Source organism: Mytilus galloprovincialis, chromosome 12 (assembly GCF_965363235.1).
Source record: "Mytilus galloprovincialis chromosome 12, xbMytGall1.hap1.1, whole genome shotgun sequence".
Lineage (NCBI taxonomy): Eukaryota > Metazoa > Mollusca > Bivalvia > Mytilida > Mytilidae > Mytilus > Mytilus galloprovincialis.
In genome coordinates this window covers 55,470,262-55,488,863 of record NC_134849.1, presented here as the reverse complement: position 1 = coordinate 55,488,863, position 18,602 = coordinate 55,470,262, and the positions used below count along the sequence as shown (strand labels likewise).

Below are 18,602 nucleotides of genomic sequence, written 5' to 3'. Positions count from 1 at the left end.
ATATATAGTTCGTCGAGTATACTTTGATATCTTGAGAGGACAGCACAATATATAGCAATATTGGGATTTATTTTCAGATCAATACTATTGAGAAGACATGTATCACGCGAATTCAATGATGTACTGTTTTATTTTTTTCGCTTTTCTTGCAATGATGCGCTCAACACATTCCAAAACGTTTACCGTTGAAATGCCTTCAATCGATACCCTGGAGGTAAGTAAATAGAAACCACTTACATATGATAAAATATAACATACTGTGTTCATATTGATGTCTGTAGTTTTTCCTTGTAACTCTGTTTTTCATCACACCCTTGCTAATTTAAACCATACAGTGTGAACATGTGTACTAATGAAATTCAGAAAGGATGTCAATAATTTCAGGAGGAAGCATATGTGTGTAGAGTTATTCCTTTCAGCGACTATGAAAGAGCTTATATTGGTAAGTCATAGATATTTTTTTCATTTTGTCTCTTCAAACTTGGTTGAAAATAAAGTAAATGGATTGATAGCTTAACTATAGTGAAATAAATTCCTACATTCTATCAAATAGTTATAAAAAGTCTCCTAATTAAACTTTACCAGTTTTATTATAGCATAGATCATCAAAGGAGGAAACGTTTATTGATCTCTAAGTCCGAGTTCGAACTGCCTTTTGGATGAGTCTTCTTTGCATATATAATATAAATATATATCAATACACGTACGTGATATTGAGGACTAGTTTACTTTTTTAAACTTAGAATACATTTAGATCAATACGTAATGTATTAAGGGATTGTGTTATTATTTTTCCTGCTTCGTGTCGATCAAATGAGTTAAGTAATTTTCAACTGATTTCTTTTGTTATTTCATATGTTATTTATGTCATCGTGACTGGTTTTATGGCGTGGTAATACGTTGAATCCCAAACCAACATCATTAACCTCGCCACTTTTTGAGCTTTTTAAGGCAAGGTACCTGTTTTTAAAAGGTTGTCCATGGCTGTTGTCTATCATTATTGGTTTTCTTTTATTGTCTTAGATCAAATTATATAGTCATTTTCTGACAATTGAATGTATCTTTTTTATTTGGTTATTAATATGTTAGTTGTCTTTTTTGGAAGTAGAGCCACACATCCCTACCGTATTTTTGCGTTTATTTGGAGACTAAAATAGCTTGAAATAGTTATCATTGTTTGTAAGTCAACACAAATTACTTGCAAGGTAAACTTCAACGAGACAGCAAAAAAAAAAAAAAAAAAAAAAATATAGAAAAAATACAAATGTCAGGTAAAAACCTTCAACATTATATATATATTTATTATTCTTATTGTACATAATTGATTTTGCAATATCAGTTGGACTTCACATGGATGTTGATCGTTCCCGAGTGCATCATTTGACCACAAGCGTTTGCGAAGAAGCAATATCAAAGGAAGAGATATGGTAATGATTTTTTTTTAATGTCATTTAAACATTTGATAGACAGGCTTAAGTTACAAACATACATAACAAACTTATTAGCTAGCAAACATTTTTTATAAATTTGTTACTTCTGTATATTAAATGTTTCTTGTAACACGTATCATATGAGGGTTAGCACGATATTACGTCTCAATTTGTAACGTCAAAATTTGATATTTTCGCCGATTATTGAGGATACTTTGTGTAATTCGTTGGAAATTTGTTTTATGGATACTTCTAAATGTTTGGTTGCACTAAATATGCATGAAATATTTCCCACTTGAAGTGACGACACAATTGATGTATTTAGGTAAGATAATAGTCTATATAAAATGAGAAGATATGGTATGGGTGCCAATGAGACAACTTTCTTACAGAAACTTAATGACATAGAAAGTACTTCAATGCAATATTTCCCCATTTAAATCCAAAAAAGGAAGAAGTATTCATTTTGCTTAAACCAAAAACAAATTGTGGGGGTGGGATGGGTTAGTTACAAATTAAAAAGGTCTTACTTACAAAGTACTCTGTATACTTTTTTAAATAACGGAACAATTAAATTAAGATATGCAACCATTGTCAGACAAAAATAGTAATATGCATCCCATATATGTTTACAAGCTTTGTATGATATAGGAGTATATAGCCACATAGAAAATCAATATAGGCAAGCGTGCTTGATTTGCAATCATGATCTTAACTTTTAGCTTGAAATTTTTGATTTTCATTTACATGTATGTTGCCCCTATGAGGTATCACATGGCGTTTATTAACACAACAGGTATAGCTGGATCTGATTACTCTTCTGGATCACCTGCGATGATTCTCTGCATTGATCGATGGAGTTCGTGTTAGCTTTCTATGTTGTGTTTTGTATTCTGCTATTTGTCTGTTTGTTTGTTGGTCGTTTATCGTTTTTATTTTGTCATGGCATTGACAGTTCGTTTCTTGGGATAGTGATTATTCCTTTAGGATCAATTCCTTGTTTTTTTTTAACTGATAAATCAACTGAAATCCACGGGAAGGAAAGAATGTTAAAAATGTACATATTCTAACGATCAGTGTAAAGAAAGGAAACATTGAAATATTAAGCAAACATGAGAAAATAGACATTTTTTTATTGTATTGAAATTGATTTTTGATTTTAGTGATTTCCGTTAAACTACATTTTTTTACCGTATTATATACATCATAGAGCTTAGTTCTCTTTAAAGGGGATGTAAGGTTACACAAGGCAGTAATTGTATCGGCGCATCAGCTGGATTTGGAGGTTGGGATAAATACACATTGGATAAACATGACTTTACATTTCCAAACGGTAGGTATAATTTCGTTATCTAAAGTTTAGAAACCGAAATATTACTGGGGAATGGAAATATTGTTACTTTTTGTCTTCTCTTGACCGGCAGTTTTAAACTTGATAAAGTGAGACGTCCATAAGGCTTAACAGGATGTATAAGTGCGTAGCCTAAACCTGTAATAATCGGGACGTTAAATCCGATTCCTCGTTAAGAGAGAAGGTGTCAAGCTCTCTTCACATTAAGGCAAAATTCAACAACTATTTGAGTGGTTCGTAGGTGGCCTGTTGTTAGGGAACACTTCCATGTCAGTCAAATTTTCATCCATAACATCATCTTTTACTAAATCTACCTATTGTATTTTTCACCAAAATGTGTTATTATTGTGTTATCGTCTTGAACATGTGTGATATGTTTGCCATTGGACATGAAAGAACCAACGTCTGTTTCCTATCTGGGACTCATAGTAACAGTTAAATATAAGATCGTTATTTTTTTTTCATTTTTTGAAGAGAGAAAAATCCATATTCACATATAATATCATTTACAAATTTTTGAAATTGCATGTCTAACATATAACGATTCCGTATGCTGTGTAGTGTATAAAAAACACAAGTACGGAATATTGTTGTGATATCACGTGTATTGTGTACATGTAGATCATTGTTAGCCAATTTCGGACAGTATAACAATTACTTTATATATCATGGGCTAGGTTATTATGCAGTTCGTTGAATTTTAGTTGTGACTATATCAGTGATAAACAAATAATTATAGAGATCGGCTCATTTATGTTCCATATACCCTTAATTTTTTTTTATTTTTCATTCGCAGTGTCCGTATGATAGATAATATTGCTTCAAACTTTCGTTTTAAGTTTGAACAGGAGTTGATGTGTATACTCGAGGACATTATTGCCTTTTTTTTTTTTTTTATCTTTTATGATTTTATTCATTACTTTGATACAAATCCATTTATGAAGGACTGCGTTGTATATTTTAAATTCAGATTTGTCGATTGAGGTCGGCTCAAAAACCCGAATGAAAAACTTGGTATTGCAGCTGCATTATACAACTAAGCAAACAAGTAAGCATGTAATACATATATATACATATATACATACAAAACATATGCACATTAATTTTATGATTATATTTTGCAACACAAAACGTATGCCGCTTTGTTTGCAGACGACAGTGAATACTTACTATAAGTCCTTTCTATACTGGTTTGACTGCAATTTATTTCAGATTTAAATTAGTTATGATTTAAAAAGAATTTCTGGTCTATACAATAAGTGGTGCACTAACAAAATAATTAGAAAATCAAAGTTATAACGAAGTGGTGGATGACTTAAATTTAAAATTTCCGAAACACAATTATGCCTTTTTTGCCAAAGCGATCTATGCCCTGGATTATAAACACCTTCGTGTTTTCTTTTTTACATGGAATAATATTAAATATTATAAACCTTAAAGGATCAACGGTATTTTCTGTTAGCGTAGGAGTTGACACTAATAGGCTGGAAATATTATCAAAAAAACAAACCGCTAGAAAACACAATCAATAACGTAATAAAAGAAAAAAATAATACACATAACGGACATACGTCTTGGACATCAGAGCATGTTGACATAATAATCAAAGTTTTACATTTTATTAAAAGTTCAAAACGCATCAATCATCTATTTGATTAATAAGGCATGACAGAAGAGGGACAATGCATATACTGATACGGAGAAGAGGCGATTTAAACGAGGCAAAACAAACAAAAACAGTTTCCTTTAGTTAGTAATAATAATTGAATTTCATTCCACAAAAGTTATAATGAAATAACAGGTTAATATGTACAATGAAGCAAATGAAAAATACCATCGACTAAACATCTTTATATCAATGATTATTTCCAGACCAGACCAAACCTGCTGCCAAAGTTGTTTTCCAACTATCTGATTATCCGTAAGTATATATTTATTTCATCTTTCAATCTTTAAACCAATAAAAGATTCTGAATACCCTTCTTGATCACTCATGATTATTTCTAGTTTTCGTTCGGATTTTTGTTGCCCTTGGACTTACTCATTTTGGAGTTGCTGTGATTCTCTCGGTTTTTATTGTTTACTTGCATTATCTATTTGTAACCAATTTACGAGCTTTCGAACATCGATCAAGTTAATGACCATAACTCCATCTTAATTTTGCAGTTCAGTGTTGGTCTTTTCGTTGTTTTTCATTTAAGTGTCCTGTCTGTTTTCTGTAACTTATGAATATGTTTGTCGCTTTGGTATACATTGTTTCTTTTTCCTTACTTAAATGTTACGTTTAATCAAACAATTAAAAATCAACGAACGAATAAAACAGATAATCTCTTATGGGACAGCAACCCAAACACAACAACAAGCAAAGGATTTCCAAGGCAATGCTCCAACATGTAACTTGTTTTGGAACAAAATAGCTAAATTAAACTTTTATTTGGTTATTAGATATAGGAAGATGTGGTATGAGTGCCAATGAGACAACTCTCCATCCAAATAACAATTTATAAAAGTAACCATTATTGGTCAAGGTACGGCCTTCAACACGGAGCCTTGGCTCACACCGAACATCAAGCTATAAGGGCCCCACAATTACTAGTGTACACCATTCAAACGGGAAAACCAACGGTCTAATCTATATATAAAAAGAGGAACGAGAAAAACGTATAAATTACATAAACAAACGACAACTACTGTCTTTTTTTTACAAAACTTTGATTATGTTTTAAGTATTATACGATTTCTATAAGTTTTTACTATTTTTCTGCATATTTAGATTTTTGAACCCTTTCTATAACCCATACATTTAATCAAGTCGTTTCCTTTGGCCCCACGTACTGAAGTTTGCTGTTGATATTGATGGGAGAGTCAATTAATTTTACATTCAATCTCCTGTTTGTATACGCAATGTCTCCCCAAAAATAATGTGAAATGTTGGAAGATTCTTTCTGACATGATATTTTGTACTTTCAATTGCATTTCTTCTTCGAAATTGGTTTCGGAGGTTCACCTTAGATTGATTTGTTATCATATTCGCACCCTACATGTGTATCAAGTTGTGTCTGCTACTAGTATATCCTTATCGAAAATTAAATAACAATCTGTAATCCAATTGTACACATCAAGTTTTTTTTTAGAGTTATTGTGGGCGTATACGTTAGCCAAGTATGCATTTTACTAATAATTATATTATCTATTATAAAAAACTATTTATCATTTTGGAGCATCTGCGTTGAAACTTTCCTACTTTTTTTGTTGGGGTTCGTGTTGCTTTGTTCATCGTTTTTATTGAATTAGTTATTTGACTTTCCGTCGTTTTTTTTTCTCTCACCATGACGATCAAGTTGTCTGTTTTTATTTGATTTTGATCAAATGTTTTTAATCCAAATATGAAATATTATCGATTCATTTCAGGACTCGGTATCAATTTCAGTTGTATACGATTGGTAACAGAGGATATATCCCAAGTAACACACCTAAAGGTAAAAAGTAACATTACAAAAATACTGAACTGCGAGTAAAATTCAAAAAGGAAAATTCATAATCAAATTGCAAAATCCAAAGCTCAAACACATCAAATGAATGTATAACAGTAAGAGTTATAAAAATGGGACTATGTACTATAATGGTAAAACAGTGAACTAAAGATATAGAAGAACACAAATGCCAAAATCCAGAACAAATTCATGTATTAGGAATAAAGTCTTACTGGAAGCTGACATTATCCAGTAACTTCACAAGAGAACACTAATTAACGTAACAAAAATGTGCAATAATCATCAATGCTGTGTGATTTTTATGACAACCATGGATTTTTTGAGATTTTACAGTGTGGCATTGAACAACGTTATCCTTTACTAAAATGGTGAATGAAACCATCTTTTGAATGTGCTTTATTCATATTTTAGTTCATTCATTTAATGACTATTGGTCATTGTTCTTTTGTGGAACACAACAACACTTTCAAAATCTATAATGTGATAAAGTGTTGCCAAACTATACATACAATATAGTTTAAAATAAATTCACAAATATATATGACATCACACATACATCACAAATAATGCAAATCGTTGAAAAAATTCCTAACTGAAAGAATGGACATTATAACATAGACGTTTTTATCAAATTTTTATTATATTATCGAAGTTGAAAAAAAATATTGATTTTAAGGGCCAAATTATGATTTAGTGAACTTACGAAACCGACGTCTTTTGTTCGAAATTCAATGTCAGTTATCTTTGATTAGTGTTTTCAAGTGCATAATAACTGAATATATAAATTCATAAGAAATTGCTTTTATCTGCGAAACTAATGAACACAAAGGGGGACGGAGTCTTGTTTAAACACTCGTTGCTGTATATATCTATCAAATAAATCATCGTAGCAAAGTGTTTTCTCGGGGGAAAAGAACCCTTTACCAATACCCATATCTTCTCTTATACGTTTATTGTTAACCTTTTTCATATAGATTGTGTCTCTTTTGTGTTCGATTTATGGGAAAAAATATAATATTAGATTATTTTTCAAATATACTTGGCACTTATGTTTTATTTCAGGATTCCTGACAAATGTTGCGTGTCGTTGGGAATTGCCTAGTGTAAAAGCTTACCGCTATCGAGTACACACGCATCATATAGGTTTGTATAGCATAAGCTAAGGAAATGACATTTTTTTCATAATGCAGTTTTCGTTTCACGTTTCGTTTACTAAATTTTCTGTGATCCACTTACAATTAAATGTTACAGTATCTAATTTCTAATCAGCTGATTATCACAAAAGTTCATAAAACATAAACAGACTTGTATGTTCGCATTAGAATATCCTAAAAATTCTTACTAACTAGTGTTACCATAATTGTATTCCTTTTATGAAACAAAATAGACGGGTATTATTGAATAACTTCGTGGCATTTGATAATACAGGTCCCCTTTCTTCCAACGATATGATTAGTCGTTAGCTAGGATTCCGACAGTGTAACAATATATAAGTTCAAACATCTACAAAAACGGTATATTGAATAACATTAACTTAGCAGTCAATGCTGTGTTGACCTTATTTGTATAACATGCATGCAACTTATGAATTAATCTGAATTGATTACGATTGCACATGTGCGCAGAATGTTGATTAAAATTACAAGAAATTCAAAAGGCGGAGATCGATTGCTTTGACAAACAAGATAAATTTAAGGCAAACAGATGATATTAATTATACTATATTTATTATATTAGATAAAAAAAAAATGTTTTCATTATACTTATTTATGGTTATCTCTGAACACTTGTTTAACGGCAATTGTCGTGCAGATGGTTAATTTAATGGCGCTCACTCCGATGATTTTGATATTCGTACATGTACGCTATCATGTCATGTCAGATTTTACAATGGAGCTATTGTAATTCTGATAAACGTACATATACATTTTTAAACGAGCAGAAAGGGAAAAGGGTCAAAATAAAAGTGCAAATTTAAGTAATCACGCATTATATGAATCAGAGGGTGTCTAGAAAAAAAATTCACATGCATTTTACAAGCTTCTTTGTGAGTTAACTAATAGTAACGTTGAAATGTTTTGCATTGATAATTTAAAGGTTTTCATGTGGAGGCATTTCTAATAAGAAATGGAACGTGGATTCTTCTAGGAAGTGCTCTATCTCAGGCTAAAACAAAGGTATTGTGTCAATTCTCATTATTTAGATTGCATTCAAAGCAGCTAATTTATACACATAATTAAAGAATTTAATGTATGTTGGTACTTTTATTGCCGAGTGAAATTTCTGAATGGGCTAAAGTTATATTGTTTTTGCTAAGTTAAAGAGATAAAAAAGCTCTTTGCTTGTCTTAAATTCTCTATGCACATTGTTTTCATTTATCACAACTCTTTAATGTTCTTATGAACTTAAGCGACTTATTTACGTTCATGATTGATGCGGAAGTTTACCTGATCGTAACCTTGATATGCAATCAACTCAAAATCATGGAGCACCTGGAAATAAAATGAGGTAATCGAGCGACAATTCAATTGCTATACGTTACCAGATTGTTTTCATACTTTGAATCAGTTTTCCTGGAACTATTTCCGGAAGTTTCAATTTTCGCGTCTCCAATCTTTCTGCGATAATAGAGAAAGTAAAATTATTTACAGTAACACTATTTGCCTTCAAATGCACGATTTTTTACATTCTTTAAACACGTTTAAATACCGTGTCCTCTCGCATTGGTTCGGATGGCGAAGTTCTAACGAGTAAATTCGTGGCTAAGGTCACTTCAAACGGAACAGACTATCGCTGAATTAGAGTACAATAAGACGATAATTTGATAACAGTACATTTTTGAAGAATTTAAAAAGACTTAGGATTTTTTTTATTGTAAAGTTCATTGATACTTGTTTGATAATAAAACATAGCTACTCAGCTATATAAAACTAATCGACTTTTGAAAACAATTCATATGATTTTGAAGCATGTTTAGATATTTTCTTGTTTTAAATTCAATACGTGTTCAGACGTTTCGCTTACGGCCATTTTATCACTGTTCAGTACCTTTTTCGGCGAATTGTCTGACAAGTACTGAATTTACCAGCGTAGATAAATCTAAAACAAAAATGAAAGACTGAACATAACTTAATCATTATTTTAAGCATTTGTCATGTATTATGTTTCTTGTCACTTGTGTATATTATGTTTGCATTTTAACACAGCAGGGTTTCACATTTTGCAATAAAGTTATTATTTATGTTCAGTTTTTTCTGAGCTTTTAAAATCAAATTAACTGTTTTACTTAACACACATTCATTGACGGAATGTGCATCTGGTGCAAAAAAAAAAAGTGCTGCTACTGTCATTTAAGATAACAATTGATTTACAAGATTCGGTTATTAAGGTTAATGATTCTTAAAAGATTGTTCTTCCTATCAAAAAGACAAAAAAACCCAACTTTCTATTACATCTATTCCGATTTTTATAATAATGATTAACTGCATGCTGCAATACATTCTTCGTAACTTCTCATCCTGTCATAAACTTTATTTTCTTTATTTTTAAGAACTGGTATGAAGTACTTGGAGGACCAAAGCGAATAGAACATGGGGACATACTGGTTAGTAATAATTGACGATTTTAAATATCGACTGACTTTCTATAAGGAAACTTCAATTACCACTCAGCCTTCATTTGATAATTGAATATCGTCAATCATATATCGACACCGATTACCAACGTAGGTGCTCTCTATTAGTTCGATGATAAGACAATTCATGCATGATCATTTCAACATTTGTGAAAGGTAACCCTAAGTTGTTTACAAATACATATCGTATTTGACATTTGTTTTCTATTGTTTGTCTAAAGGAATAGCATCTATTATAGGAAAGATAAATTTAAAGTTTGAGTGTCAATCTGGTATCTTTCGCCCTTCTGATGCAAGAAGGTGCAAACCGTTAAAGTATTTACGTTAAAACAAGCACCCTTTTGATAATGTGAATGCAAAGTAAGCATTACATACATACTTAGTTAGGGACCAGCTGAAATCCGCCTTTGGACACGGGATTTTTTTCGCTCTGTTGAAAACCCATTGGTGACCTCAGGCTGTTTTCTACTCTTTGGTCGGGTTGTTGTCTCTTGGAAACATTTCATACTTTCATTCTCAATTGTAGATCCCCGTCTATACGATATTTTAGATCATCCGATATCACCAACGGTTAATGAGAATAATGCTAAAACAATCAATGTGGTCTGTTAAAACTGTTTTTTTTGGTATTCTAAAAAGTTGATTAATTCTGTCCACCAAATCTATTGTCTTTGAAAGTTCATATTCAAATTTATTCCCAAAACATGAATATTTTTAGATAATCTTACGTTGAATGTCAAGCATTTAGAATGTCTATTATCTTCTGGGTATGATTTTTTTTATCTAACATTTTTATTTTTGTTTACTTATGATTCTTATTTGTGTGCTTTATCTATTTATTGTCTTATTTTAGGCTGCCAGATGTCTTTACATCAATTCAAATGCTAAGAATGTTCATTTTGGGTAAGGTTATACAAAAATAATCAATGACTTTTAAATGAATGGACATTTGCATAATCACCGAAGACGCTGTTAGTCATATGTACATAAATATTGTCTTTGTATATTTTTACCCCTAACGTTTTATTCAATTTTTGGTATTATTCTTTTGTCATTTCTCTGTATTTAAACATCCATCCTTTACATTATTGTGCTATTGTCACTTTTTGTATTCCTGTCATTCATTTTTGCTTATCTGCTTTATAAAAATAACGAGATGTGGTATGATTGTCAATGAGACAACTGTCGACTAAAAGTTCAATTGAAGTGGATGTAAGCAATCACAGGCAACCGTACGGCCTTCGACAATGAGAAAAATACATACCGTGTGGTCGGCTATAAACGGCTTCGACATAAAACTTTTGAAAAAGGCTTAACTCATTAGATGCATACACATTGAAATACAAAACACGACGTGAACGGGTACTTGTACATCCCAAAAACATTGGACACTGAGTACATATCTGAGAGTACAGTTACTGACAACTGTTTCAAAGCCAATGAAAAAAACATGTATCTTAGACTAAATTTTCAACCAGTACACATCCGATATCAAATGGATTTAGTGTGAGGACGTCAATAACAGTCAAATTAAAACATGATGTGTGCAATGCCAAACTATAAGTATCGATAGGTGGTAGTACCGTGAAATTACATATGTAGTATGGTTTTAATTTACTGATAACAAAATCCATATTTACACCATAAAAACAATATGCCAGGATTTAATTATATAGTGTTGATCAGGTAACCTTTAATAATACGTTTATCTAAAGGATGGTTAAGTTTACCGGGATCGTAACTGAATTTCCAAGCTCGGTTTTTTTCATCACCATAACATTTCGGATGTGCTATTCCGTTTGAAATAAGTTTTCTACAGCCAGTTTTGCAAATCAAATATTTGTATCTTTTAATTAAGGAAAGGTTTTAATCATTTTTGGTAACGAAATTCCTGACTTTACTAATTTACTAGTAAGACAAAGATTACGCTCATTAAAATACTAAACGTAACTACAGACACTGGCATATCGAATAGGTTGGGATATATAAACACGGTAAGACGGCCTTTAGAGTGTCTACGTGCCATTTTGTTTTTTCTTTATTATTAAATTTTAATAGTGATAAAGATTATAACACAGTGTTGACTGCTTTACCTTTTTTTTTAAATTTATACCTATCAATTTTGTCTGATTGTTTTTGTCACAAGTTGCTGTCAGTATAATACACTTGTATGCGACAGTAATTCAAGTGAGAGGTTTTGATAGCAATAAAGCTGGTTTAATCCATTTTTACATCAGGAAATGTCTTAAATAAATCAGAATAGTATGACAGTTGTTTTCCAATAGTTTGGTTTGTTTGAGCTTGTGATTTTGCCATTCGTGACTGGACTTTAGGTTTTTTATTTATGTTATTTTGTTTATTTTAATTTTGTCTTATAGATTCACACTTTGAACAAAGCGTTGAAGCACCTTGTACTAATATATTTCCGAACGGTCAATGTTTCTACAACCTATCGAATCACGAATAGGAATCATTCAGTTCTTATAATTAATCATGACTTACAACTCAAAATAACGATTTATTTCAAGCTTTTTTTTATATTTACCAATGCATAATTGACGTCACGAGAAGCCTGAATGTTGCGTACTGTTCATAAATAATGAAATCAATTTAATAACATTTTAGATCAATAATTGCAATCCACTCAAAAGAGCTAACTGTTACAAAGCATAGATTAATGTCCAAATTAAAAAAAACGGTACCTTTACAAATTTTAACAGTTTAGCTGTGTAGGCGATTAATATAATTTCAAATTTGAAATATGATTAAAATTCTTGTCATTAATGATAATGTCAGCAAAGGATTCGTTTTTGTATTGTTATATCGCAACAAAATGTAAAAAAAGTATGCGATACACGGTACTCTTCACTCATTTTATGTTATGGAATACTTGCTATAATTCAAGGATTTTTTTTTTCATCAAAACAACATATTATTTAAGCAAGTGCTAACAACATTGAATATATCATCCTGATTATGTTGTTAAGTTTCCTATCTATGGTGTGATCTTTGAATTTCTATTTTGCTGTCCATGCACAACTTGACAAAACTGCAACGTTGTAATTTGAGTTTGTTATTATATCTGAATATTGTTTTATCACTTATGTCATTTTAAGTTATCTGATGAACTTTAATTAAATGTATGATTTTTATAATGGTTGGCAAATTTGATAAACGTTTAAAAACATAGTTTTAAAGTAGCTACTTTATGGATACATTTGTACACCTGTAGTATGCACACTGATTATTGCATGTATTGTTTTATTAGTTATCAAAGGTACCAGGATTATAATTGTATACGCCAGATGCGCGTTTCGTCTACATAAGACTCATCAGTGACGCTCAGATCAAAATAGTTATAAAGCCAAACATGTACAAAGTTGAAGAGCATTGAGGACCCCCAATTCCAAAAAGTTTTAAAAATACTTGAATTTGACTATACATGTCAATGCGATTTCATTATAAACCAACTTGTACAAAATACAAAGCCCTGTTTTAAATATGCCAATTAAAAACCAAACATGGCTACACGTAATCGAGTTCGCACATCCTATTTGAATACAAGGAATATTTTATAAAACTGAACAACAAGACCACAACCCCCACACTAGATGCAAAACAACATTGAGATGGTTCTAAACCCAGGTATATCATAGTCCAAAGATGTACTCCACATTTACGTTGGTAAAATATATTAGACATGTAATTTGTATGTCATAATTTGTACCTGAATATGAATATAATGTTGGAAATTTATTAAAATCCAGTAATATACTTGTACGAAAACATGGGTTTACAAATTTTCACGTTTCTAGTTTATACCAGTAATGGAACAATACAAAATTCCCAATACACTCCAATATCAAATTAATACATATGGATTACATTTATTGTGTTTTCTGTGTCAGCATACCCCTTGGAATCTCGTAGAGTGCAACAACTGTATGTCAGTTTTTTTTTAAACGTTGATTTTTAGTTCGAATGTAAGAATTATATTTGGGAGGATACCAATTATCGATGTTCGTTTGATACTTTACATCAATAAATGCCGCTTAGAATAAGTATACTGATTGACAATCGAAAATTAAATTTCATTTACAGAATGGAAAACGACAACGAGATGTGTTCCTTCAGTCTGGAACTGGGGTATAGGAAGGAAGATCATTTACATTTTGGGAAACAATTTTACTGTGAAGCAGAATCGCCTACTTTCCGGTTCAATAACTTTCCAAGTCTGAACTATTTTTAATCAGTGATATAAATTAAGATATTAATGTCTTTCAAGATATTATATGAAATAAAAACAAAACTGGAACATTATTTTGTTATCTTATTACATTTTAGACTGTCTATTTATTTTTAGAAATTTAGCTTTGATAATATCAACGCCACAAAAATCCTTTTGATACAACATTTATATACACAAAGTCTATGAGGTCTAATTATACACGTTATATGGAAACTGAAAAACTTAGGAGCGTCTCACCGTCATTTAAGCTGTCTCTGGTAGGTTTTCACTATAACTTTTAAATATCCAGTTGGCACTTTTGTCACTCCGTAAACATAGAAAAAAATGAAATGTATCCAAATTATTTGGAGACGAATTTGTATTTTCATAATAACTAGCTGTTTGCATGATATATGAAGATTGAGATATCAGGGGGGTCTCATCATTGCCCAAGGCCCTGTGTCCTGAAATTTTAACAATTTTTAGGTGAAAAGTGACAATCTAACCACTTTGTAGATATCGAAGATGACTTTATTCTGGAAAATCCTTATGATACAACCTTTATATATACAAAGTCTATGATTTCATCGAATTTTCTGGACATTGAAAGACCAAGGGGTCAAATCGTCATTGAAGCGGTCTCCGGTCTAATAGGTTTTCACTATAAATTTTGAATATCCAAATGGCACTTTTGACCATAAAAGACAGAAAGTGTACCCAAATTACTTTAAGTCACGTTTGTATTCACATCTTATCTAACTATCTGCATACTATAAGGAGGATTGGTCGATCAGGGGGTCTCACCATTTCCCAGTGCACTTTGTCCTGAAATTTAAACATTTTTAACTGAAGTGACAATCTAAGCACTCAGTATATATCAAAGATGATGTTATTTGGTTAATCCTTTTGATACAACCTTGATAATTTCACTATAAATTTTGAATATCCAAATTGCACTTTGGGCCCTCTGAAACATAGAAGACAGGAAGTGTACACTGCATTATAAGATTAAGAGATCAGGGTTGTCTCACCATTGCTCAAAGCCCTTTGTCCTGAAATTTAAAAAAAAATCGGGGGAGGGATACATGTTTCTATTTATTTTTCGAAATGGTTCTGGACAACGAGAATTTACGACAGCTTAAACAGAATTTCCTTCGTTTCATCTCACTCCTTTTAACTATGAAAATCATGCTTCTTTGTTATCAAATATTTAGATTTTTTATGATTTTCAACAAAATTTGAATATCGAACCGACTGCTAGCAGCCGGTTGGATATTGAATATCGAATATCGAACAACGAATCGGCCGCTTACTTTACATTCATCTGTGTCTCGTCTTTTATGGCCTTACACTTTTACATTGAATGGAAAACAGCAGTATTGAAAAAATGCATCATTTTGAGAGCTGATCATTTATCATGAAGAAAGAACAATGCTTTACCCATCAAGATATTTTACAACCATGCATATCCATTTTTAAAAGATGCTTATGTGTGTTAAAATATTTTTTGGAGTGAGTATTTATTTTTGCCAAATAAAAAAATGGACACTTGCGTTCCTATATGTCATTTCAAGATTTCTATAAATGATCTCTCTACACGAAATGGTCCAGAATACGCCAACAAGCTCATTTATCTGAACACATGATCATGATTTGAAAGATTAGAATAATTCTTATCTATCTGTGCAATTATAGAGGCTAAAAGGACTCTTATCATATCTGTTCCTTTGGTAATATAAATATACAGAATCAATTTTGATATTTCGCATATCAATTTATTCGTATAATGTAAAAAATTTCATTGAATTTTATTTTTTGTCGACGAAGACAATGCTCAGTTGAAAAACTTTTGTCTCATACATTGTCCTTTTGAACAATAAGATATTTTTAAACTATTGAATTTTCTTTTAAAGATTATTTAATACAAAAAGAAAAAGGTGCTTTACAAAAGAGAAAGGTATAATAAGTAGAAGAAAAATCGACAAAAGGACGACAACCCCTCTCGAAAATGACAAAAAGATAAACATTCTACTAGTAACTTAACAGAAACTTAAGACTTACCGACACTGACCCAAGAAAAAAGTAGGTGATTTTAGGTCAAAGAAGAGTACAAGAAAGAATTGATTGATATTATAGTGTTTTCCCAAACCTCCGTATTTGATATTTTAATATGCATCTAAAACTAGAGATTTCATATGTTTAACCTTTATTGTCCTACATCATGTTGTATTTCAGTATAACAATTAGGGTTTATGCACCATTTTCGACATAAGGTTATACCTGTACCAAGTCAGGAATATGGCATGTGATTTCTATTCGTTTGATGAGTTTGAGGCTTTGATTTGGTCATTCGATAAGATAATTTTTGTTTTGAATTTTCCCTCAGTTCGATATTGTTAATATTCTATGTTTTGCAGACACACATGATTTTCTAAGACTGTCTATAATTTCTTTACCCATCATCTTTTTGGGTGTACCCTCTAAAAATAAGTTTGTGTAAAATATAGTTCATTCCCTAACTTAAAAGACTGTGAGTAATCTAAGATAGGTACTCTGTTTCGTAGGTTGTAATGGTACTGACATAATTCATAATATGCAAATTGTTGAACGTATTGTATTTTTTGTTGTTGCTTTGATCCAACTTGTATATCAATTTTAATGTCAACAGGTTTTAATATTTTCCTATTGATTTGCTGTAAGGTAACGGTTAAAATAAGGCTTTTTAAATAATTTGTTCAGGTTCTTTATCCAACGTCAGATATTTTTCGTGTTTGCTGTACACATATTTTGACTATTTTATTTATTATGTCTGTCGTTGTAAATATAACGGCTTTTGAGGAGACTGTCTTACAAGTGAGAGGCGCTATAAAACCAGGTTCAATCCACCATTTTCTACATTCGAAAATGCTGGTAGCAAGTCAGGAATATGACACTTGTTGTCCATTCGTTTTTGATGTGTTTTGTCATTTGATTTTGCCATGTGATTAGGGACTTTCTGATTGAATTTTCCTCGGAGTTCAGTATTTTTGAGATTTTACTTGTTTTTTGCAAACTTTTAACATATGATTATTTTCGTTTTAAATAATAACATGTATATAGTTTGTAAACATTTTTCATCCTCGTAAAACACCAGTTACTTTAAAAATGTCAACTATTAATGGTAAACATCTCTTGTCTATAAGATGCCTCCTTCTTTCAATTGCAATGGTTATTTTGTTGTTCAACAAAGTATGATTAGTATAATATTGAGCACAATTTGTATTTCCTCTTGAGTAATTCGGTTTTCTTGATTTCAATAAATCGTAATTGTAATTTTTATCCAGATGCGTACTACCTTCGTCGACCCCTTCCTTTCCAGGTAATGTGACCTGATGTACAGCCAATGAGGTCGCAGTAATGTCAATCACGTGACCAGGTACACGATTCACTGCCCTCAAAACAATAAATGAATCTATATAAGGTCTGCCTATAACCAGGTCAGGTAAGTCAAAAAGTGGATAGGATTTTTTTATTATGAGGAAGTCAATTCCATATGGTGTATGTAAAGATCCTCTATTATAAGCTGCATGTTTCAGGGTCACGTGATTCTTTGCTTCTTCGAGCGTTACATTCCGTACGTCTGTACGTCTACCTATAAGCAACAAATCGTCTGAATTGTTTAGTATCGATTTCAAAATGGTTTCCAATGTTTTTATGAGGTCATCTGTAAACAGGATATCACCATTAGCATATGCATAAAACGTAGAATCTACAGCCTTGAAACTCGAGTAAAACAGATCTTTTAGCACCGGTACCTTAGTTACGCTTGCTACTTTTTTAACTGTAAGAACCTTCCAACCCATCGACTTCACTCTTACAGTCAAATCAGACTCATTAGTAAATAAGATTCTAACAACATTCTTCTGCAAAAGATTCCAGTTTTGAACAGTATTATTTCGGCAAATATTTTTTTTCTTGTCAGAAATCCATGTTGTAAAAATAGTAAGAAGAGGTTTTGTCTTTGAAAATACTTGTTTGTCATCTTGATGCTCAAGATGAACTGCTCCTCTTTGTAATGTAAATGTATTAAATGCATTTCTGTGATCTTGGTAAAATGGTTTCAGCAAGAAGAATATGTAGAGGGAACAGTATAGTACAATAGCGATGGTCGCCTGGTACATAATCTTTTTTGGGACCATTGGAAAGACGACTGGCTTTCAACTGTGAATAAAAAGTGTTATTCGCATCAAAAGTCAATCATATCAAGACAGTTCGCCTTTTCAGAACTATGGATAATGTCATTTTTCGTACATCATAATGAAAATAACGTTACTTCTTTCGTTGAATTTCCATTGTTTAGAACTTTTTAAACCAATCACAACGAATTCGAGTACGTTTGAAAATATTACCCAGAATGCATTAGATTCTGAATAGACGAATTATAAGTCCATGTCGTGCAGCATACCGTCTTTTATTCAAAGGCATC

At 31.4% G+C, this 18,602-nt stretch overlaps 1 protein-coding gene across 1 annotated transcript; it reads left to right on the top strand.

Moving 5' to 3' along the window:
- Positions 1–19: 19 nt before the first annotated feature.
- On the top strand, positions 20–14,229 carry LOC143055544 (putative peptidylglycine alpha-hydroxylating monooxygenase 1). Its single transcript, XM_076228704.1, has 12 exons — positions 20–214; positions 385–442; positions 1,340–1,427; positions 2,660–2,763; positions 3,752–3,829; positions 4,654–4,702; positions 6,193–6,260; positions 7,338–7,418; positions 8,373–8,452; positions 9,826–9,879; positions 10,763–10,812; positions 14,011–14,229. The coding sequence occupies exons 1-12, from the start codon at positions 98–100 to the stop codon at positions 14,156–14,158; spliced, it is 975 nt and encodes a 324-aa protein (XP_076084819.1). The 5' UTR covers positions 20–97; the 3' UTR covers positions 14,159–14,229.
- The last annotated feature ends 4,373 nt before the right edge of the window (positions 14,230–18,602 follow it).